Here is a 22,771-nt window from a genome sequence, read left to right on the forward strand (position 1 = left end):
AGCCTTTTTTTTATGTAGTCTGGCCCCATACCAGTTGAACCACAGCTTCACTTCCAGCTGTGTGTGTGTGTGTGTGTGTGTGTATGTGTGTGTGTGTATGTTAAACTGGAGATAAGAGTATCTCAGATTTGCCTGCCCAGATGGGCTTTAATCCATGATCCCCATATCCCAGCTTCCTGAGTAGCTAGGATTACAGGCATTAGCCAGTAGCAAGCACCCTTGTTTGCCTGAATTTCATCACATAGGCAATGGACAAAATCAGAACAGGGAAATTAAATGATCACATGTGACAGTTCCCAGTTCTCCTGTTGCTTGATCTCTGAATATGTTTAGATTATTCATCCATAAAAATGCCAGTAGAGGCCCTGGGTTTGATTCCTCAGCACCACATAAACAGAAAAAGCCAGAAGTGGCACTGTGGATCAAGCACCGGTAGCCTTGAGCTAAAGAGCTGAGAGACAGTGTCCAGGCCCAGAGTTCAAGCCAACAAAAAAAAAAGCCAGTATAGTGGTAACTGCCTTCAGATTTGAGGTAAGAAATAAATGAGTTAATACAGGCAAAATAATTAGCACATTGACTGACATACAATAGGAGCTCCATAAATTTAGCTGTAATTAGTAGGTGTGTTTCTTAGAAAGGTAGCTTTGTTGGCAGCATGGAATATAAACTGTAGTGGGGAAAAGATTGATGACAGAAGGTAGAATTAAGATATATTGTGGATTGGAGGTGTGGCTCAACTGGTAGATGACCAGCAATAAGTCCCGAAAAGACTAGCCAGGCAGAATACAAGCCCCAGTACCGACACAGAAAATAAATAAATAGCTATTTAAACCCATTTATAAGCAATGTCTTCAACTGGATTTTGGAAGTATAGCAAGTTAGAAGAAAGAGTGGTGAAGGTTAAGGGCATCTCTCGAGACCAGGAAAAGCATTAACTAAATTCATAGATTAAAAGTAGCAAAAGGAAAGGAGTGTGGGTGCAGAAACTGATAAAAAGTTCAGTTGGGGACCTGTTGAATGAGGATAGGAACAGGGAGAATATCAGTATTTAAGGAGAGGTCAGTACACTTGGTGAGGGAAACTAAGTAAGAGATCGGCTCACGTGGAGAGCGAAGAGGGGTCAGAGGGGTCGAGTGTGGGGGTGGGGGGACTAACTACCTCCATCAACAAAGTTTGGTTTATATTGCACCAGCGCCCACATCCAACGCACCAGCACCCACATCCACCTCCCAAACGTGCAGTTTCTATTTTCCAGTTAATTCCTTGCTTCTTGCCTCTAGGCTTCTGCTTTTTGTAAGGACAACATGTTTTCTTTTCTTTTTGCTTTCTTAACCAAAGGGAGGGAAAGGTCTGGAATCTGTCAACACAATGTCCTAGGCGATCCAGAATAATAAGGGAGTGGGTGAAAAGAGAGGTGGGTAAAAAATGATTTTTAACAAAAGAAAAAATAGTCCGCGACGACCTCTAATAATTAAAGTTCCACCTCCCCATATCCTGCCACGCCGTCTCCAGCCGCTGGTCTTGGACTCCTGGTCGTGAGGTAGGACGGGAGATGTAGTCTTCAAGACGGACCAGAGTGGCACGACTGAAGAACTCGGTTTCCCAACTGGCTCTCTAGGCGCGTGCGCAGATGGCTGCCCCAGCGAGTGGTAAACAGAGACGTCAGGCGGGGGCTGCTGCTTGGAGCAAAACAAAAGGGAAACCCGGGGGGCGGGGGGTGGGGGGGTCGGATAGGGGCTTCGGTGCGGGAATCAGGAAGGCTGGGAGCGCGAGAACCTTGACCCTGTTACGCGGGACGGGAAGGGAAGAGGAGGGGGGAGGGAGAGTCAGGGGAGGGGCGAGTGACGCGGGGGAGCGGGGCGTGGGGGAGGGCAGTGATCCGGGTGGAGGAAATTTGGGAGGAGTGTCCGGGGGGCAGCAACTTAAAGGGGGTGGGAACTGCGGCTGAAAAGACGTTCGGTGATGGGAGCGCAATGTATGAGGGGATACCGTGCCTCAGGTTTAAAAGAGCAGGAAGCTGAGTGAGAGGTTTCAGAAAGTGTCTTCGCTAGGTGGAGGTTACAGGTGGTGTGTCGAGGAAGAGCTTAGAGGCTGCAAGCTGCAGTCGGGAAAGGGATCAGAGAACTGTGTGAAAGACACAGTTTGGGGGCTAGCGTCTTGGCACTAGAGAGAAGTTCTTGACTTTGAGGACTAGAGGGGAATGTGCCTTCTGACCCTCGGTGCTTCCCCCGTGAGGGGAGGCATGGTGAGGGACTGTGGCAGACTCCTCTGAACGCCCAACTGCAGAGGTCCAGCTCCACGTATGGATCCAGGCAATACGAAATCAGCCACAGAGGCTGCCGCGATCATAGACCTCGATCCCGACTTCGAACCCCAGAGCCGTCCCCGCTCCTGCACCTGGCCCCTTCCTAGACCAGAGCTCGCTAACGAGCCGCCTGAACCGTCCGAGGTGGAGCCAGGTCTGGGAGAAACGGTACACACGGAGGGGCACTCCGAACCGATCCTGTTGCCCTCCCAGCTCCCAGAGCCGGCAGGGGGCCCCCAGCCGGGGATCCTGGGGGCTGTAACAGGTCCTCGGAAGGGAGGCTCCCGCCGGAATGCCTGGGGAAATCAGTCATATGCAGAACTCATCAGCCAAGCCATTGAAAGCGCCCCGGAGAAGCGGCTGACACTCGCCCAGATCTATGAGTGGATGGTCCGCACTGTGCCCTACTTCAAGGACAAGGGTGACAGCAACAGCTCAGCAGGATGGAAGGTAATAATGACCCCCTTACTTTCATCCCAACACCATCTACATCTGGGCCCTTTCTCCCTCTCCATACTTCTACTCCAGGACTCCCTTTATTGCCCTGACTCCTTTGAGAAGCCTTAGAGATCCACCTTCAATCTTCAGTTAGACAAACATTTACTTAGTACATAGTATATGCCACACTCACTCCGAGCTTGATGCTGGAGGATCGCAGATGAATAAGATACTGTCCCAGTCCCGGAGAAAATCGAATTCTGCTGCTCACTGCTCAGCACTCCCAGCACTTTGGCTTGGGCTTCCCCAAACACTTATTCCCACAGAGAAGTCTTTATCTTAAGCACAGCAGGAGCTGTGGATTCCTTGCTTGAACCTAGCTGCTTCTCCTCCCCCACCTCCCACCCCAACACCTTTTCTCCCATTCCTGTGTGATTACTTGGATTCTCTGCTTGCCTTCGAATAACTCAGCGTAGAGGTACGGTTCTTGTAGAATTCTTCTACCCAAGATGAAGGGTGGAAGCAAAAGATTTTTTTAAGTGATGTTCATAGGGAAAGTAGTTGATTTTTTGCATCAAGGAGAAAAAGAGCTGTGGGTGGCTGTCTCCGTTTACCCTCTTAATTACCAAGAGACTCTCCCTTGTAGGGCAATCCAAGCCTTGAGGAAGAGTCTTGATTTACTTTCGAGGAATATTACTCGTGAAAAAGGAGGTAGGGCTTTCATTTTAGAACACAGATTGGGAGTTTCCTTGGCCTTCTGCAAATAAAAGTGGGGAAAGATCTTACAAGATCCTCTGAAACGGGCTGGGAAGGTGGCTCAGTTGTAGAGCGCTTGCCTTGCATGCATGAGGCCCTGGGTTCGATTCCTCAGCACCACATAAGCAAAAAGGGAAAAAAAAAGCTGGAAGTGGTGCTGTGGCTCAAGTGGCAGAGTGCTAGCCTTGAGCTGAAGAGCTGAGGGACAGCGCCCAGGCCCAGAGTTCAGGCCCCACGACCGAACCAAAAAAAAAAAAAAAAGATACTCTGAAAAACTCAGTCAAGTGAAATCAATAACTAAAGACAAAATTAGGGAGCTTCAACTCATAAGAATGCCTTGTACTTTGGTAGGTGGTGTGGTTATCATACAACAAAATGCTGAAGGCAGAATGAGCAGAGGGTCTTCCTCTTAAGTATCAGCATTTGAGGGATCAAATTTGCAGTATGTGTAGGGGCTGGACAGAACATAAGACAGGACAGCTGAGACCCTTGGCACTATTTCTGGGTAGACTGCCACGCCACAGTCTCAGCTCATAAAGAGAGCTTCACTCCTCGGACTCAGCCTACCCAGCTGTTTTTCTTTTTTCCTAGGTTCATTTTCCAGGGCAGAAGAAATAACTAGGAGTTGTTAGTTATGTTGTGGGAGTATGGCCCCTCTTTATGATTTACAGTTACATGGGGCTTTGTAATTTATGAAATCATCTAAATTGCCTTAATTTTATTAATCTCCACAGCAATTCTATGATTCCACAATTTAGATATGAAGAAAGTAAGGCACAGAAAGTAAGATTAGGAAACCTGCCTCCTATTAGAATGAAGGCTTGAACTGGTCTCACTAGAAATTTTACTTATCTAAAGAGAGCACATCCAATGAAATGATTGCAGAAATAAATGAAGCTGGGCCTAGGACTTGTGAAGCCGCTCCCCCCACACACACCTCTCCCAGAGGTTTCATGCCTGAGTTGGCTTCCCTGGTGCTATGCCAAAATCACTCCCACCCCACCAGGGGGCGGCACTCACTTAGAACCCGAAAGCTTAGGTTAGGTGTGTTAGGGAACAATTAGCAGCCAACCGCACCCCCCCCCAACACCTAAGAATTGCAGGTTCTTAGGGAACCAACCCCTCCAGCTTGGATTGCTCTAAAGCCTCAAGAAGAGAGGTTGTGAATGGGAGTAGAGCTCAGTGGTAAAGCACTTGGATGGCATGCTTTTGTGTAGCATGCTCAGTCCTAGGCTTGACATCCAAGTACCACAAAGAAAAAAGAAAGCCAGTAGACCCAAAGATTGAGAATAAGGAAGGGGAAACTCATGGTGTCAGAAGTCACCTCAACTGTCGTCAGTTATTAAGAACTCAGGCTGGATGGACAAGTGTGATTTCTTGATGGAGCTACAAGCATTGATGCAACCTTATCGGGGTGATAAAAGAGTTATATAGCCTGGGCACAAGTAGCTTCTCAAGCTATGCTCCCTAGGCAAAGGGTCTGCTTATCTGAAAGCACTATGCAGAGACACGAGTTGTTTCTGACTGTCCAGAGCTTCAATCTATTACTGGCTCCAAGCACTTTTTGCCTCTCCCTTAGTTTCTTAACTAAAGAACAATCTATGTCCCTAAAGGTAGAGAGATTATGCACAAATTCCTGAGAAATGGGAGGAAAGTACAGGGAAAGAAGTAGGGAAGGGGCTGGGCACCGGTGGCTCACGTCTGTAATCCTAGCTACTCAGGAGGCTGAGATCTGAGGATCACAGTTTAAAGCCAGCCCGGGCAAGGAAAGTCCGTGACACTCTTATCTCCAATAAAGCACTAGAAAACCAGCAATGGCACTGTGGCTCAAGAGGTAGAGCGCTCACCTTGAGCTGAAGAGCTGAGGGACAGCACCCAAGCCCAGAGTTCAAGCCCCACGAGCGACCAAAAAAAAAAAAAAAGAAGAAGAAGAAGAAGAAGAAGAAGAAGTAGGGAAGGAAAGGAAGATAGGTCAAATTGGTGTAACTACCCTACAGCCTGCAGTGGAAATAATCCACACTACAGGTTGAAGTGCTTGCTGATCTGTCTTTTTCTCTGGGTCCCTGGAAGAAAAGGTATTCCTAGTGTGGCTAGTGAAGGAGGAATGGTGCAATACCCACAGCACTCTAGAGCTGACAGAGCCTCAAAATGGAGCCACAGCATAGTCACTCTAGGCTACCCAGCAATTGGGCAACATATATTGATCATGCACTGTAAGCTTGATGTGCTGTGGGCTTACTCCAAGGGGGCACTGTTTGGGGACTATAGAACTGTCCTTTCCCTTCATGCTTACACTTAATGAGACTAACTATATGAACTATAAACCATACCACATAGCTTGGGTAAAATTAATGTAGAATCAATTGAAAATACTGTGCAAGAAATTTGTCAAGACAAGCAATTACAATACAAAAGAGGTCGGATTTAAGCTTGGACTCTAGTGGAATCTAGAGAGAGAACATCTTCTTCAGGCAAGAAAGGGAGAGATAAATTGTATCTCGTGAAATGTGTAGAGGGTTTGTATCCTGTTGGCAGAAATAAGACTGGGATTCAGCAGAGGTGGGGAATGGGGGTGGGGAGGAACCTTCTGCAGAGAGCTAGTTGGGCTGTCTGAATGCCCAGTGGGGAGTGGAGTACAAGCTGTACAAGGCTCCAGCCCCTCAGCCTATTCAGAGAAGAGGTTCAGGACAGGGGTCAATTCTGGGCTGATACGAGCACAGTCCTATAATCTCCACCCAAGCCTGCACTCAAGGAAAGGAGTAGAGCTATGCAACCATTTTCATTCCCATATCAACAGTAGTTCATGCTGAGTTAGCAGTACTGTTTCTCCATGCCCATACACCCCAGGATTTGGGAGAAACTCTCCTGGGAACTGAGTATAGTCTCTTCCCTCCCCTTTTTTTCCCTTTCTCTCCCCCTACCCCTGAGGGGTGTGTGTGTGTGTGTGTGTGTGTGTACATGTGTGTGTGTACACATACTGGAGCTGGAACACAGGGCCTGGGTACCATCCCTTAGCTATTTCACTCAAGATGGACACTTTAACTACTTGGGCCCTGCCAGAGCTCCATGTTCAGCTTTTTGGCCGGTAAGAGTCTTACAGACTTTCTTGGGCTGACTTTGAACCTTGATCCTCAGATTCCAGCCTCCTGAGTAGTTATACTTACAGGGGTGAACCACCATTGACTTTCCTTTAAGTCTCCAAGAATACCCCTGCTGTATCCTGGCCTCTCCTTGGACTTTGGCTAGTCACCTTCTCTTACATACCTGCCTCATGCCCCTTTCCTGCTGTTTCTGCCCTCTCTAGAACTCTATCCGCCACAACCTGTCCTTGCACAGCAAGTTCATCAAGGTTCACAATGAGGCCACCGGCAAGAGCTCCTGGTGGATGCTGAACCCTGAGGGAGGCAAGAGTGGCAAGGCACCTCGCCGCCGGGCTGCTTCCATGGATAGCAGTAGCAAGCTACTCCGGGGCCGCAGCAAAGCCCCCAAGAAGAAACCATCTGTGCTACCAGTTCCTCCTGAAGGTGCCACTCCAAGGAGCCCCATGGGCCATTTTGCCAAGTGGTCAGGTAGTCCTTGCTCTCGAAATCGTGAAGAAGCTGACATGTGGACCACCTTCCGTCCACGAAGCAGTTCCAATGCTAGCACCGTCAGCACCAGGCTGTCTCCCATGAGGCCAGAGTCTGAAGTGCTAGCAGAAGAAGAAGTGCCAGCTTCAGTCAGCAGCTATGCAGGAGGCCTCCCTCCCACCCTAAATGAAGATCTTGAGCTTCTGGATGGGCTCAATCTCACATCCCCCCATTCCTTGCTGTCTCGGAGCAGTCTCTCTGGCTTCCCTTTGCAGCATCCTGGGGTTAGTGGCCCCTTACATACCTATGGCGCCTCTCTCTTTGGCCCAGCAGAGGGGTCCCTGTCAGCAGAAGGGTGCTTCTCAGGCTCTCAGTCTCTAGAGGCCCTGCTCACCTCTGATACACCACCACCCCCTGCTGATGTCCTCATGACCCAGGTTGATCCCATTCTATCCCAGGCTCCCACACTTCTGTTGCTGGGGGGTATGCCTTCCTCCAGCAAGATGGCCTCAGGAGTTGGCCTATGTCCCAAACCCCTAGAGGCTCCAGGCCCCAGCAGTCTGGTTCCCAGCCTTTCTATGATGGCACCACCTCCAGTCATGGCAGGTGCTCCCATCCCTAAGGCCCTGGGAACTCCTTTACTCACACCTACTGAAGCTGCAAGCCAAGACCGAATGCCTCAAGATCTCGATCTCGATATGTATATGGAGAACCTGGAGTGTGACATGGATAACATCATCAGTGACCTCATGGATGGGGGTGAAGGACTAGATTTCAACTTTGAGCCAGGTACAGCAGCCCACCCCCCCACCCCCACCATCACTATAGCATTCCCAAAGCCACATCCACTCCTAATTCCATGATCTGAGCCTAGGAGAGAGAACAAGGGGGTGGTCAGAACTCCTGAGGAATTGAAGGGAGGATGTCATATTAAAGCAGTCCAGTTTCCAAATGAGGCCTTAGATAGCACAGAAATGGGAGTGGAGGGAGGAAAGGAAGCTGTGTTTTTCTTGATGTTACTCTGGATGGTGGTGGGACATGAGCCTGTCCCATATGAATCTCCTCTTACCTTGTTCTCTATTTCTTCTTCCCACAGATCCTTGAGTCACGGCCGGAAGCTTTGCCCTCTGCTTCATAGGCGGAGCCAGGCGTGTCCATATGCAGATTTTTTTTCCCTTGAGCCCTCCCCAGGAATTTGGGACCCTGCATTAGAGCTAGGGTGGGGTCTGGTCACACACACATACACACACACAGGTGTTGAAAAAATTATAAAGATAAACTGCACCATATGGGAAGTGTGGAGGGAGGGATATAGGAGGGAGAAATGGAGGAGGGTTTATTCTCACTGTGCCAATTAGGGGGTAATTATGGCCCTTTCTCAGGAGCCATTCTCTGCTTCCCCCATTTGTACCCCCTAGGCTTTTGTAGCAGGAACCAGCAATGCTGTTGGAAATGTGAAGTCACCAGTGGCCTTACCCCTGCCTTTAGGAGCAGGATTACTTTTTTTCTCTTTCTTTCTCTTTCTCTCTTTCCTTTCTTTCTGTAGAGAGTCATAATCTGAGCTGAGCCAGGCTAGGTAGAGCCTGAGATTTTTATGCAGTGGCCCCTTAGGCCAGTGGGGGGGTGGGTTGGGGGGAATATGGGACCTTAGAAGGGCCAAGGTCTGAGCACTGGAATAGCTCACCTGGCCAAATTACTTTTGGAAGGCTGCAGATAATGGAAAGGCTTTTATAAACTTTTAAAGAAATATAAACACAAATATCAAGATTTTTTTAAGTGGCAAGTTGTTAGTGATGGAGAGATTTTCTTTTTCTGAAGGCTTTGTCATAATTAAATGATGTGATACAAACACTACAGACAATATTAAGGGAGATGGGACATGAGGGAAGAGGTGGGAAGCAATAGTGAACTTGGGGAAGAGCTCCTATTTGGACCAGGTCTAGAAAAAGGTCTTTGCGTAAATGAGTTGGAGTTTCCCTAAGACAATACCCCGCATTCTGTCAATTTGTGCCTAGAAAAGTGTGATATTGAGGTGCAGCCACATTCTTGTATAACCCAATGCAGGTTAGTGCTACTAGGGAAGAGTGCATTGAAGGCCTAGAATTAGCTCTGGGCCTGAGGGGGAAGGGAAGAAGAGGAGGAAAGGATTTAGAGTATTAAAGTTAGGTACAGAGACCTCCCTGTTCAGGCCCCTGACAGCTGTCTCTGCCCTTCTTCCCCTTCCCTGACTACAGAGGTTATGTGGAAGCCTGTGTGGTGGCAGGCAGTTGGGGGGAGGAGAACTGGGAAGGGGGAGGTGGGGAGCTTTGGCTGAGGGTCTGGGAAATGAGCAGGGATGGGGGAATGTGGATCAGGTTTACTAGCACCTGCCAGGGAGGCCATCTGGGGCTCTTCCACCCCAGTCCCCGAGGCAGCCCCTCCCCCAGTGCCCTTTGCATTGTCCCCTCCCCCACCCCTGCTGTGGGTTCCCATCATTTCCTGTGTCAGCCAGCGCCTGGCCTACCCAGATTGTATCATGTGCTAGATTGGAGTGGGGAAGTGTGTCAAATCAATAAATGAATAAATTCAATAAATGTCTATAACCAGCTCTGGTTTCTGCTGCCTTGCTGCCCCTCTCCGCTTAGGGGGAGGATGGGGAGGAAAGGCGAAGGGCAGTTGGTTGAAGGGCGGCTGGGGAGGGACTGCCCTGAGGCAGCGAGGTAGCGGGGCGGGGAATTTCAGCTTGGGAGGTAGTGGAGTGTGGTGGGGGAGGGACACCTAACCCCAGCAGGAGTTAGGCGGCTGCTAGATAGGCCTCTCTAGGGGAGGTAGTCTGGTTTGAGAAGACCCCACCCCCTACTCTGGCCCTCAAAGGCTCATTGTACTTAGACTTCACAGCCTTTGCCTCACCCCTACCCATGTTCTGGCTTCAGCCTGGTCCCGTCGTTCTCCTGTTCACCCAGAGCCTCCCTGGTGCCTGGGGCCTACTTGAGCCTTTGTGTGGATTTTGGGAGGAGTCTTAATGGAAAAAAGGAACTTCATGTTAAATTCCAAGAATTTCATACCCGAAGTTGCTGCTCTTACTTGGTCACTTTATTAACTTAGCGAAGTCTCTCCAACCTATCAAAGTCTGTTCTGGTCTTAAGGATTGATCTGGGTGGGAGAGGAGACCCATTTTCATCAGCCCGCACTATCTTGGACTAGAAAGGGAAAGCAAATCAATTTACAAAGAGGTCCTGCTTGGACAGCTTTGTTGTCGGTTGTGGGGCTTGAACTCCAGGCTTGGGTGCTGTCCCTCAGCTCTTCAGCTCAAGGCTAGCGCTCTACCACTTGAGCCACAGCGCCACTTCTGGTTTTCTAGTGGTTTATTGGAGATAAGAGTCTCATGGACTTTTCCGCCCAGGCTGGCTTTGAACCGTGATCCTCAGATCTCCGCCTCCTGAATAGCTAGGATTACAGGCGTGAGCCACCAGCGCCCAAGTAGGACAGTTTTTAAAATGTAATTTCATATCTGAACTTGCTGCACTTACTTGGTCACTTCATTAATTCAACGATGTCGATCCTTCCTGCCAAAGTCTGATCTGTTCTTAAGGATTGGTCTACGTGGGAGAGGAGTCCCATCTTCATCAGTCCGCACTATCTTGGACTAGAAAGGGAAAGTAAGTGAATTAACAAAGAGATCCTGCTTGGATAATCTCTAAAATGTCAAAGGAAGAAGCAAAAAGGTTAGAGGTACATCTTGGGTATACAAGTGGGATTCTGTAAGAAAATTTAGCCTGGGGAACCCGGTAGAGGTACCTTTTGCTGGCTGAGAGAAAAGTGCTGGGATGTACTGCCTTTGAGGAGTCTTCCTGAGACGTTTGTGGAAGATTCAGCGGCAGCTAGTTTCTTGGCTTCCAAGGCTCTAAGCATCTTTAATCGGCTCTTCTCTAATATGTCACATTGTGTTCGAAGAGCCTCTGAGAACAGGAAGAGGCCCCCAGTGCTCTGAGGAAGAGACATCTTCCCCATCTTGACCCTCCCATATTTCAAACAATCAATTGGAGTAACTTGGCATTAGGTAGAAATTATGGCTATCCAGAGAAGATGGCAGAAAAATCGGGACACATCGTTTAAACTACCCATCCTCCCCACAGTGGACCTAGACCCTCCTTACTGTCTAAGGCTCCCATGATCCCACCTATCCTATATTTTGTTTTGTTCTTTCCTTTCTTAATTTCTTAATTTCTCTTGATTTATTCCTGCCTTTTTTCCATTCTGTTTTTCTTTCAGATACTCTTGTTTTAGGTAGTCCAGACTGACATCAGATTCACAATCCTCCTGCCTTCTTAGCCTCCCAAGTACTGGCCTGTGTTGTCTATCATGTAGCTATGTACAATACTCTCCATGTTCTTCCTTACCCCATCACACTCCTTACCAAGCAGCTCAAGTTCCGGATGCTTCAGGAGAGGCACAACAACTTTGTAGGAATTCTCAATTCTGGTTCCTGTGAACATAACAGTATGATATCCCCAGTCCTCCCTTTGTTACCCAGACTCCACCCTACTGAAGCCCAAGATTTCAGAGCTTTTAAAACTAAACACTACCTGGAGATAGTGTACCTTATTTCCTCCCCTTCACTTTGAACCCAAAGGTGAATAATGGACTCCAGGGGAGACATAGGATTCATGAACTTAATCCATTTTCATTGATGAAGTGCCCTTTTTCCTCTTTCTTTTCTTTCTTCTTTGTTTCTTGCTTTTGTTTTTTTGTTCCAGTACTGGGGATGCAACTCAGGGCCTCAAACATGTTAGACAAGTACTCTTATCACTTAAGTTATGCCCTCAGTCCAGAGGCAGTGTACTTTCAAAATTAGACTGACTAGATACGGACAATTGGGATATCTGGTTTAGTGTGCTCTAGTTTACTTATACATCTGAGGGGGGATCGTTTTGTTTTCTTATTTGATTTGTTAATTTGTTTATTTCATTATATAGCATAGACTATCCTCAAATTCAGTATCCTCCTGCCTCAGTCTTCTGAGTGCTAGTGAAGAGTATCTCTCTTTTTTTTTGCCCATCCTGGGGCTTGAACTCGGGGTCTGGGCACTGTCTCTGAGCTTCTTTGGCTCAAAGCTAGTGTTCTACAACTTGAGCTACAGTTCCACTTCCAACTTTTTTAGTGTTTAATTGGAGATCTGAGTCTCATGGACTTTCCTGCCCCAGGTGGCTTCAAACCATGATCCTCAGATCTCAGCCTCCTGAGTAGCTAGGATTACAGGTATAAGCCACAAGAACCCGCAAAGAGTGTCTCATATTAAAAACAATGTGGGCACCGGTGGCTTATGCCAGACTGGAGATGTGGCTCAAGTGGTAGAGTGCCAGCCATTAGTGAAAAAGCCAATTGAGAGTTCAAAGCCCTGAGTTCAGGTCCTATCACAGAGAGAGACAGAGAGAGGCAGAGATAGAGACAGAGACAGACAGACAGGCAGACAGACAGAACAATGTTTCTGACCCATCTTGGAGACCTGGTTCTGTCTCTGGGAAACATTCCCAATCTTGTACCTGGAGCCCCACGCTCCACCTTACAAACGTAGTAGGTGTTTCGAACTGTGAGGAATTTGCTGGCATATTCTGTAGGGGTCTTCGACAGGAAAAGCAGCTTCAAAGTTCCTGATTCATCACACAAATCGATGGTGTCTAGAGGGAGGCCACAGGATAATTGGGGCAGTTAAAGACAGAGAGTGAGAGCAAAAAGGGCAAGTGATCATAGGGTGGGTTGAAGAAAGCTTCAGAGATATGAGGAAGGAACTCCCTTCTTATCAGACAAGAGGTAATGACCCTGGTTGGTTTTCTTTCCCCCCTTGGTTACTAATCCTCTCCCCTAAATTCCTCACCTGTTTTCCTTAACCCCATTTTAGTGCGAATATAATGGAGCAACAGGAGGATAGAACAATTGGTGTTGACCAAAAATTCCTGATTATCTGAGAAGAGAAGGGATGAGGTATTCCATCATCTGTGTCATCTCTGCCTCAGCCCTCCCCATGCCCATACTCATATACCAGTTATATTCTGCTCCTCACCTCCATGTTTGATGACTATAAACATATTTTTCAAGATCATCTCCGTCTTCAGAGAGCCCCCTGATGAGTCATGTGGAAGGAATGTCTTCTACAGGCCCTGAACAACCAAAGGGGCCCATCCGGTTGGGGACTGGAGGGTCAGATGGATCTCATAGGTTGAAGAAACCCAGACTGGGCAGCCAGAAGAAAACTTATTGGCAGTTATAACCACCATCCCTAGGGGTGGGGCCTGAGGCTGCATATGAAGCATTATGAAGTCAGAAGTGCTGTATATGGTATAAAGTTGGAGTAATGATAAGGACAGAGGCAGTAGGCTGAAGTTTAAAAACCTTGCTGGGAATAGGGGCAAAATGGCAAATCTAACTCTAAACTGACTCCTGGAATGAATGCAGACACTAACGGGAGAAAAATAAATTTCAAGAGCATTACTCTTCTAGTCAGTTAATTTGTAATATAAATGTAGAAAAAGTAGCTTGTACAACATGGCTCTAATGCTCTTTTTTCCCCACCCTCACAATGCTCCCACACTTTTCCCCTGCCTCCCACCCCCACAACAGACATTCTTGATGATTAGCAAGAGCAACTTTATTTCTTAATGATTCAGGAACCATCGGGGGTAGGCCAAATTCAGGGTTAGGTGGAAGAGGGCGATGAAGGGATGGAGGGAGAAAGAATCCTGTAAAAGCAAGGGCTAGACTGGGGGAGATGAGAAACTTGTACAGAGTAAAGGAACAGTACCTAAGTAGGGTGATATCTAATTAAGATGCAATCACATTTGGGGTATAAAATTTACAATAAAGGCTGGATACATGGCTCAAGTGGAAGGCTCTGGGTTGAATCTCCAGTACCATCAAAAAAAATCAAATTTACCCAGAGAGGGAGGTAGGATGGGTGAGGGGAAGTTAATATAATTTAGGGCTACAGGACCCTGGGGATCTAGCTGGAGATAGAAGCTCAGGCTTCAGGGTATAACATGGGAGGGGGGCCAGTAGAGGCTATGTTGGCTGCAGGGGGAGCCCCCAGGCCCCTCCACTAAGGCTCCTCCTTTTGGGGGGATCTCACTGACATGGTAGAACCGTTCACTGTAGTCTGGCTGCAGACTCTCCGCCAGTCCTTTAGACACACCACTCCAGGCCTAAAAACAGATATCTCAAGGTCAGAGGTCAATTAGGAAAAAGGGAGCAAAAGACTCAGGCTCTGTGCCAAAGAATCTCTGACACTGTCTGCAAGCATTATGATTATAGAAGGGTCACTCATACTCCTGAGCCCTGATACCACTATTTCCATGGGCTTTGCATATCTATAGTCAATTTTTTCTGTGTGTGTCTGCCTAGCCCATCCAATACTTATTTAGCCATATCCTTACAATACAGGTCCTGTCCTCCTTCACTCTGTTGTTTGCCCTGCCCAACATACACACACACACACACACACACACACACACACACACACACACACACACTGTCTTGCTGGCTAACAGTTGGCAGTTTACAGACTGCAGTATGCTTATGACAATGTTCTCACCGAAAAGTTCCCATGGTATTCAGTAACCAGATCCTCTAGGTTCTTGAGAGTGGGAATTCGAGTCATTGTCCTGAGTGGGGAGAAAGGGAGATCACATAGGTTAAAATTTCTTCATTACCCCCTTCCCAGCTGCTTCATATGAAGGCAAGGAATTCCGTTTTCTGTGCCAGTGGCTTCCTCCCATCACCATGCTCTTTGGGGGTGATCCTTCATTCCTTACTGGCTTGCCCTCTATCTCTGGGAACCCTGGAATAACCCCAGCTACCCCACCTCATTTAGGGGGTGGCTCATGAAATCTCACCTTTCCATCCAAAAATACACAAAGAAAAGGCAAACAATCACTCCCACAGAGCCAAGGGGGATAAGTGAAGCTTTCAATGCAAACCACAAAGGATTCTCTACAGGAAAAAAAAAAAAGAAAGGAAAATGGACGTTACATTTGTGATACCCCTACGACGTGGGCACCAGGCACCGTGCTAAACATACTCCCTATACTTATAATCTTTACAACAGCTTCTGAGAAGAAGAAATATTATCTATATTTTACAGATGAAGGAATAGGATCAAAGAGGTCAGTCCAGTTCCAAGGCCATCTTCACCATGCACGTTCTCTGGAATGCTGCAGGGAAATCCTACACATTCCATATCTCCCTTGAGAACCCTTTGGCTTATTTCTCAATCTACTCTCTGACTCTGATAGCACACCCTCCCAACCCTTCTTCTCAGAGGATGACTAGGGAGGGGAGCTAGGCATCTAAGTGTGGAGGCTTAGGATAGGGAAATAAAACAAAACACAGTGATGATGGAAAGGCTGATTGGGGGGGGGGGGTTGTGATTGGAGTCATGGATTTGACTGGCTTTACCTTTTGAAGTACTGCCTCCCCAGTGGATTGGGTGGCTCCATTCACTCCAAACCTGAGCACTTCCACAAAGTGGGTTAAAGCGGCTCCGAACTCTGAATGTATATAATTTCTGCCCATCCACACTAGGCAGGGAGAAGTACCGTCTACGATCCACTATTTGTTCCTTGGAAACAAAAGGTAAGGCGAAGAAAAGGTGAGTGTCTATAAAAAGAAGAACAAATTAAAGAATATTCCTGCCTACAACAATTCAAGATCATCTTCTTTTTCCAAGTTCTGGTTCTGTTCCAGTTCTGAAGAAAACTGGTTCTGGCCGGGCACCAGTGGCTCATGCCTGTAATCCTAGCTACTCAGGAGGCAGAGATCTGAGGATTGTGGTTCAAAGCCAGTCCGAGCAGGAAAAGTCCATGAGACTCTTATCTCCAATAAACCACTCAGAAAACCAGAAGTGGCGCTGTGGCTCAAGTGGTAGAGTGCTAGCCTTGCGCTGAAGAGCTGAGGGACAGTGCCCAGGCCCAGAGTTCAAGCCACACGACTGACAAAAAAAAAGAAAGAAAGAAAGAAAGGAAGGAAGAAAGAAAGAGGGGCTGGGAAGGTGGCTCAGTGGTAGAGTGCTTGCCTTGCATGCATGAGGCCCTGGGTTCGATTCCTCAGCACCACATAAAGCAAAAAGCCGGAAGTGGCACTGTGGCTCAAGTAGTAGAGCGCTAGCCTTGAGCTGAAGAGCTGAGGGACAGCGCCCAGGCCCAGAGTTCAGGCCTCACGACTGGACCCCCCCAAAAAAAAATAAAGAAAGAAAGAGAAAGAAAGAAAACTGGTTCTGGTTCCTCCCAGTTAGTTTTCCCCCTCCTCTCTCAACCACTCAAACCACACTGCTTCCTTTACTCATGTGAGTCCCCTCCCCTCCCCACCATCCTTTTATGGCTTTCTTTTGTTTCCTTGTCTGTTTGGTGTCAGGAAGAATCTGGACAGGAAAACCTAAATGAAAACTCTGGTGATGATAGACAAAGGAGTGGGGGAGGGGTGGTCAGAGAAGCTGGGAGGCAGAGAACAGAAGAGAAACTATCAGGTCCTCCTATCTGACTGCATCCTTTCACCTACTTGCTTCGCCTTAGCTACTACATCCATTTCCCCAAATCACTTACAGTCCAGCCACGATCCTGGTCACTCTGGTACTGCACCAAGTGTTGTAAACAGTGATCAAAATATCTGTTGTCCCACCTCAGTTCCAGCTGAGATTCACTCAGGTCGTGAAGTGTTAGATTCTCTGGAGCCCAAGGGATCACTGGAAATATGTGTGTATGTGTGGTTATTCCCTTGGCCTACACAAGTGGGCATCTTCAAGGTAGCACCTTTTATGCCTCCTCCTTTCCCCATCCATTTCCACGTGTACAACAATGGGGGAACACCACGTCTTTCATCCCACAGGCCTCTCACTTATTTCTAGATTACCCAGATTTTGCAGTGCCAGCCTCCGTGTGACCAATCTCTTGGGTTTCTGAGGATCCTGGAGCCGAACAACAAATGTTTCATAGAGATGGATTTCTTCTTTTTGAAACCAACAGCCAGAAGTGATGTCTTCTGAGAACAAATAGTGGCCACACTCCTGGAAGGTATTATTATCAGAGTTCTTGTACCTAGAGACAGATTGGAAGGAAGAAGCATCATGGGGTAAACTTCCCTAGCCTTACCTGGTCCGAACTGACATATAATTTATCCCATGAGAAACTAATGGGGTGCCTGGGAGACACACCTTTCTTGGTCCCCATGCTGTTTCTCTCATCTGGTTCACCTCCCCATTTCGTGTCCTTCCCTATGCAACCCCCTCTTCCCTTCACATACAAATAATGCAGAGTCAGGTTGGTAGGCTGGGGCTCAGAGCTGCTGTTCCAAGTGCAATTCATGTACTCCACATTGAACACAAAGCACTGAACTTCTGGGAGAGGCAAGGTGGAAACACTGAGGGATTCAGGAGCCATAGAATTCGAGGAGAGATCTAGCTTGGAGAGAGAATAGAGTAGGAGAGGGAAACAGAAGAAAATGATTGTCAGAAGAAGGAGCATGAAAAAAAAAAGAAAGAAGGAGCATGAAAGGTAACCCCTTTTTATAAATAGAGATAACAAAAAAACAAAGATAATAAAAATAAGCTTGATGCAGGTGAGTCACACCCGTAATCCTAGCTATTCAGGAGGCTGAGAGCTGAGGATCATGGTTCGAAGCCAGCCATGGCAGAAAAGTCCATGAGACTCATTTCCAATTAACCACTAAACAAATCCAGAAATGGAGCTGTGGCTCTAGTGGTAGAGTGCTAGCCTTGAGCAAAAGAAGCTCAGGGACAGTGCCCAGGCCGTGAGTTCAATCCTCAGGACCAGCACCAAAAATATATATATATATATATTAAAATATAATTAAAAACAGAAATGAAGGAACAGTAGTGTAAGGCAATGAACCCTTCCCCTAGCCCTCCCTCTCTTCTACAATTCTGACCACATTGTTGTAATGACCAGATTTCTCTACAACCCCTCCCCATAGCTTCCCTCTCTCCAACCCCCTTCTGGCCTCAGATTTCCCACCAGCTGTGGCGTCTTCATTCCCACTGGGCTTGAGGACTGTGGAGTTCAGCCCCACCCCCAGCAGAGGCAGCTGCAGGAGTAAGAGGGGTTTCAGTAGCAGTGATGGCTTCAACATGGCGTTTGCAATTCTTTTCCTGGGTGTAGTCTGTGTCGGGAACCTAGGCCTCTCACCCACTACCCCTCCCCACCCACACATTTCCTTCTGTCATAACTTCCGGTGGAAAGAACCTTAGAAACCAGGCTTTTACAAGGGGTGTGGCAAAAAGGTTCAGTGATACAGTCTAATTCCTCTGGGGCACTGGGTGCTGCTGTAAGGTGGTGTTTGAGACTAAGTTGATATGTCAAAGACTTAAGAATCCTCTGACCACAGGAGGATAAGATCTAAGGTTCATGGCTCAAAGCTAGCCTGGGCAGGACAGACTGTGGGACTTTTTTCTCCAATAAACTACCAAAAAACCTGGAAGTGGAGCTATGGCTCCAGTGGTAGTCTTGAGCAAAAAAGAAGCTTAGGGCCAGCGCACAGGCCCTGCACTCAAACTCCAGGACTGGAAAAAAAAACAGCTGGAAGTGAAGCTGTGGCTCAACTTGTAGAGCACTAGCCTTGAGCAAAAAGCTCAGGGACAGTGCCCAGGCCCAGAGTTCAAGCTCCAGGACAAGCACAAAAAGAAAAATAGGCCAGGTGCTGTTGGCTCAGGTCTGTAATCCTAGCTACTCAGGAGGCTGAGATCTGAGAATAGTGGTTCAAAGCCAGCCCAGGTAGGGAAGTCCATGAGACTTATCTCCAATTAGCCATCAGAAAACTGGAAGTGGTGCTGTGGCTCAAGTGGTAGAGCACTATCCTTGAGCTGAAGAGCTCAGGGACAGAACCTAAGCCCAGAGTTCAAACCCCACCACCCACATAAGAAAAAAAATGGAAAGGGAAAAAGGAAGAAAGAAAAGAAGAAAGAAAAGAATCTGCTGACCATTAAATTCTGACCATTAAATCCTGGGGAAGTGCTCTGTCGCTCTGTCGCTTTGTCTCTCTGTCTTTGTCTCTGTCTCTCTGTCTCTGTCTCTGTTTCTCTCTCTCTCTCTCTCTCTCTCTCTCTCTCACACACACACACACACACACACACACACACACACACACTTGGGCTTGAATTCACGGCCAGGCACTGTCCCTTAGCTTTTTTTGCTCAAAGTTATAGTTCTAGTATTTGAGCCACAGCTCCCCTCCTGGCTTTTTGGCAATTAATTGGAAATAAAAGTCTCCCTTGGATTTGTTTACCTCAGCTGGTTTCTGGCTTTTAACCATGATCCTCATATCTCATCCTCCTGAGTAGCTAGGATTACAAGCTTGAACCATTGATACTAGTTCAGAGCATCTTCTCCTCTAAATCATTATCTTTTATACTGGAGGATTTGGATACCCTTCCCACCCATTTTATGCTTCATTGGTTCAGTCACCATTAAATCTGTCAAAACCAGGGGCTGGCAGCTGACACCTGCAATCCTAGCTACTCAAGAGGCTGAGATCTGTGGATCCAAGTTCAAAGCCACCCCAGGCAATAAAGTCTGTGAGACTTTTATCTCCAGTTAACCATCAGAAAACCAGAAGTAGCTCTCTGGTTCAAAATGGTAGAGCAGTAGCCTTGCGCAAAAGAGCTCAGGAACAACTCCCAGGCCTTGAGTTCTCAAGCTTCACGATCAACAACAACAAAAAAATCTCTTTTCAAGTTCAACTTTCTCAAAAGAATGGAAAATACTAGGTTGGCTCATGTGGGCACATATATATCTATCTTTTCTCTAACCTAATCTGAACCGGAATACCTACATTAGCTGCTGTCTGAGCTAGGTCCTTGTTGACATAGGTGAGATCTGACTTCAAAATGGAGGACCAACAGTATTAGCTGAAATCTCCCCAACTTTTTTTTTTTTTTGGTCGGTCTTGGAGCTTGAACTCTGGGCCTGGGTGCTGTCTCTCAGCTCTTCAGCTCAAGGCAAGCACTCTACCACTTGAGCAACAGCGCCACTTCCGGTTTTCTGGTGGTTAATTGGGGATAAGAGTCTCATGGACTTTCCTGCCCTGGCTGGCTTTGAAGCATGATCCTCAGATCTTAGCCTTCTGAGTAGGTAGGATTACAGGAGTGAGCCACCAGCACCCAGCTGATCTCCCCATCTTTCCCCTCCTACTTCTCACTCTTCTTTTTTGATCTCCCCATCTTTCTCCTCCTACTTTACCCTCTTCTTTTTTTGGGGGGGGTCTGGTTGTGGGGCCTGAACTCTGGGCCTGGGCGCTGTCCCTCAGCTCTTCAGCTCAAGGCTAGCGCTCTACCACTGAGCCACAGAGCCACTTCCGGCTTTTTTTTCTGCTTATGTGGTGCTGAGGAATCGAACCCAGGGCCTCATGCATGCAAGGCAAGCACTCTACCACTGAGCCACCTTCCCAGCCCTCTCCCTCTTCTTTTTTTGTACTGGTCCTGCATCTTGAACTCAGTGCCTAGGCACTGTCCCTGTGCTTTTTTTTTTTCCTCAAGACTAGTACTCTACCACTTGAGCCACAGTGTCACTTCTGGGTTTTTCTGTTTATGTGATTCTGAGGAATTGAACCCAGGGCTTCATGCATGCTTGGCAAGCACTCTACCACTAAGACACATTCCCAGCCAACACTCTACCTTTTGAGCCATAGATCCACTTTGGGCATTTTTGGTAGTTTAGTGGAGATAAGAGTCTCACTGACTTTCCTACCTGGCTGGCTTTCACCCACTATCGTCATCTCAGCCTCCTGAGTAGCTAGGATTATGGCTGTGAGCCACTGGTGCCCTGCCCTGTCTTTCTTTTTGTCTTTCCAATCTCACTTCATGGCATCATCACCCTCTTAATTACCTAGACTTGAAATTTCAAGATCTTCACCACCCTCCCATACCCTGAGAATCCAATTGGCCTTGCTTCTGTGGCATTTCTCCCAGCAGTTTCCTCCTTTCCATTACCACAGCCACTGTGCTAAATCGGCCTTTCATTACCTCTAGTCATGATTATTACCGGAACCCACGAATCTGTCTTCCTTTCTAAAGGCCTTGTGCTCTCTCTCTAATTCATTCTTCATTCTGTAGCTAGATTTACCTTCCCCTGAAACACAGATTATTGGAGAATCTATTTACAGAAATTGTTTATCCAGCCAACATTTATTGAGTCTTTCATATGTGCCGAGTACACTGTTTATGTTCTGGGAACATACAGACAAATAAGACATCCTCATCAATCCTAGATGTTCATAGATAAGCAGGGAACACACAAACAAATAATACAATATAATGTAATATGTTCCACAGAAGCGAGGTAGATATTCTCCAAAGTATATGAGCATCAAAGAGGAAGTAAATTAAATTGACTGAGATGGAGAGAAAAGCTTTACTGAAGAGGTGCTTTTTGAGAAGAATCTGAAAACAAACAAACCAGAAAACAGGGTAGGACATCAGGCAGAGCATTTGACTGAGATCTTGGAAAAAACTGTCTATGGTCTAGGATGTATTAATTTGTGTTCCTATCATAACAGGTTATACCACAAACTGTATAGCTTAAAACAAAAATTCATTTTATCATACTCCTAGAAGCCAGAAATCTGAAATTGAGGTGTTTTTGTTGTTGAGTTTTGTTTGTGTTTTCTTGAGGCAGGGTTGCACTTTATAATTCAGGCTGGACTTGAACTTGTGATTTTGCTACCTTAACCTCCCTAGTGCTGGGATTAATGACTTTCAACACCATACTCATCTCTGCTCCATGCCCAGCTATGTTTTGTTTTGTTGTTTTGTTTTGTTTGCCAGTCCTGGGACTTGAATTCAGGGCCTGGGCATTCTCCCTCAGCTTCTTTTGCTCAAGACTAGCACTATACCACTTGAGCCACAGCACCACTTCTAGATTTTTCTGTTTATGTGGTACTGAGGAATCGAACCCAGAGCTTCATACATAGTAGGCAAGCACTCTACAACTGAGACACATTCCCAGCCCCCCAGCTATGTTTGTTTGCTTGTTTTTCTTAGGTGCTTGCTGGCAGTTCAGATGTGTAATCTAGAAGGCTGAAATCTGGAGAATAGAAGTTCAGGCCAACCCAGGTAGAAAAATTCAGTAGACTCAATTTCCAAAATAACTAGCAAAAAGATGGCTGATTGGGTGCTGGTGGCTCACTTTTTTTGGGGGGGGGTCCTGTATTGGGGCCTGAACTCTGGGCTTGGGTGCTGTCCCTCAGCTCTTCAGCTCAAGGCTAGTGCTCTACCACTTGAGCCATAGCACCACTTCCGGCTCCTTTTTGCTTATGTGGTGCTGAGGAATCAAACCCAGGACCTCATGCATGCAAGGCAAGCGCTCTACCACTGAGCCAACTTCCTAGCCCCTGGTGGCTCACTCTTGTAATCCTAGCTACCCAGGAGACTGAGATTGGAGAATCCCAGTTCAAAACCAACCTAGACAGTTAAATCTGTGAAATCCTTATTTCCAACCAAAAGGCAGCAGTAGAGCTGTGTCTCAAGTGGTAGAGTGCCATTGTTGATTGGAAAAGCTAAGAATGGGCCTGAGTTCAAGTACACACACACACACACACACACACACACACACACACACACACACGTAGGGCTAGAGGCTGGTGGCCTAGCAAATGGCAGTCCCTCCCCCCAATTTTTATGTCTTGTCATGCTAAGAATTTTTTGTCATGCTAGGAACCAAAGTTTTTT

The 22,771-nt window shown here is 47.1% G+C and overlaps 3 protein-coding genes across 3 annotated transcripts; 1 reads left to right on the top strand and 2 right to left on the bottom strand.

Moving 5' to 3' along the window:
* Positions 1 to 1,898: 1,898 nt before the first annotated feature.
* On the top strand, positions 1,899 to 8,680 carry Foxo4 (forkhead box O4). The gene is made up of 3 exons (XM_013031688.1): positions 1,899 to 2,755; positions 6,804 to 7,857; positions 8,165 to 8,680. The coding sequence occupies exons 1-3, from the start codon at positions 2,303 to 2,305 to the stop codon at positions 8,170 to 8,172; spliced, it is 1,515 nt and encodes a 504-aa protein (XP_012887142.1). The 5' UTR covers positions 1,899 to 2,302; the 3' UTR covers positions 8,173 to 8,680.
* A 1,914-nt stretch (positions 8,681 to 10,594) lies between these two features.
* LOC105997283 (chromosome unknown open reading frame, human CXorf65) lies at positions 10,595 to 13,133 on the bottom strand. Its single transcript, XM_013031657.1, has 6 exons — positions 13,109 to 13,133; positions 12,923 to 13,009; positions 12,591 to 12,725; positions 11,465 to 11,533; positions 10,846 to 11,006; positions 10,595 to 10,693 (listed from the first exon to the last, which is right to left on the bottom strand). Exons 1-6 carry the CDS (start codon positions 13,131 to 13,133, stop codon positions 10,595 to 10,597), a joined length of 576 nt encoding a protein of 191 aa, XP_012887111.1.
* Positions 13,134 to 13,671: 538 nt separating this feature from the next.
* Positions 13,672 to 18,222, bottom strand: Il2rg (interleukin 2 receptor, gamma). The gene is made up of 8 exons (XM_013031686.1): positions 18,066 to 18,222; positions 17,335 to 17,488; positions 16,945 to 17,129; positions 16,638 to 16,777; positions 15,496 to 15,658; positions 14,934 to 15,030; positions 14,633 to 14,702; positions 13,672 to 14,243 (listed from the first exon to the last, which is right to left on the bottom strand). Exons 1-8 carry the CDS (start codon positions 18,178 to 18,180, stop codon positions 14,070 to 14,072), a joined length of 1,098 nt encoding a protein of 365 aa, XP_012887140.1. The 5' UTR covers positions 18,181 to 18,222; the 3' UTR covers positions 13,672 to 14,069.
* Positions 18,223 to 22,771: the final 4,549 nt, after the last annotated feature.

Source organism: Dipodomys ordii, unplaced genomic scaffold (assembly GCF_000151885.1).
Source record: "Dipodomys ordii isolate 6190 unplaced genomic scaffold, Dord_2.0 Scaffold142, whole genome shotgun sequence".
In the NCBI taxonomy this organism is placed as follows: Eukaryota; Metazoa; Chordata; class Mammalia; order Rodentia; family Heteromyidae; genus Dipodomys; species Dipodomys ordii.

Coding starts and splice junctions, on each gene's coding strand:
- LOC105997283 (XM_013031657.1), bottom strand. CDS start 13,133: ATGTTTATAGTCATCAAACATGGAG. Junction 13,010..13,108: donor TATAGTCATCAAACATGGAG/GTGAGGAGCAGA, acceptor TTCTCTTCTCAG/ATAATCAGGAATTTTTGGTC. Junction 11,534..12,590: donor GGTGGAGCGTGGGGCTCCAG/GTACAAGATTGG, acceptor TTATGTTCACAG/GAACCAGAATTGAGAATTCC.
- Foxo4 (XM_013031688.1), top strand. CDS start 2,303: ATGGATCCAGGCAATACGAAATCAGCCACAGAGGCTGCCGCGATCATA. Junction 2,756..6,803: donor ACAGCTCAGCAGGATGGAAG/GTAATAATGACC, acceptor TGCCCTCTCTAG/AACTCTATCCGCCACAACCT.
- Il2rg (XM_013031686.1), bottom strand. CDS start 18,180: ATGTTGAAGCCATCACTGCTACTGAAACCCCTCTTACTCCTGCAGCTG. Junction 17,489..18,065: donor GAATGAAGACGCCACAGCTG/GTGGGAAATCTG, acceptor TCTCCAAGCTAG/ATCTCTCCTCGAATTCTATG. Junction 14,703..14,933: donor GTGTATTTTTGGATGGAAAG/GTGAGATTTCAT, acceptor CTCCCCACTCAG/GACAATGACTCGAATTCCCA.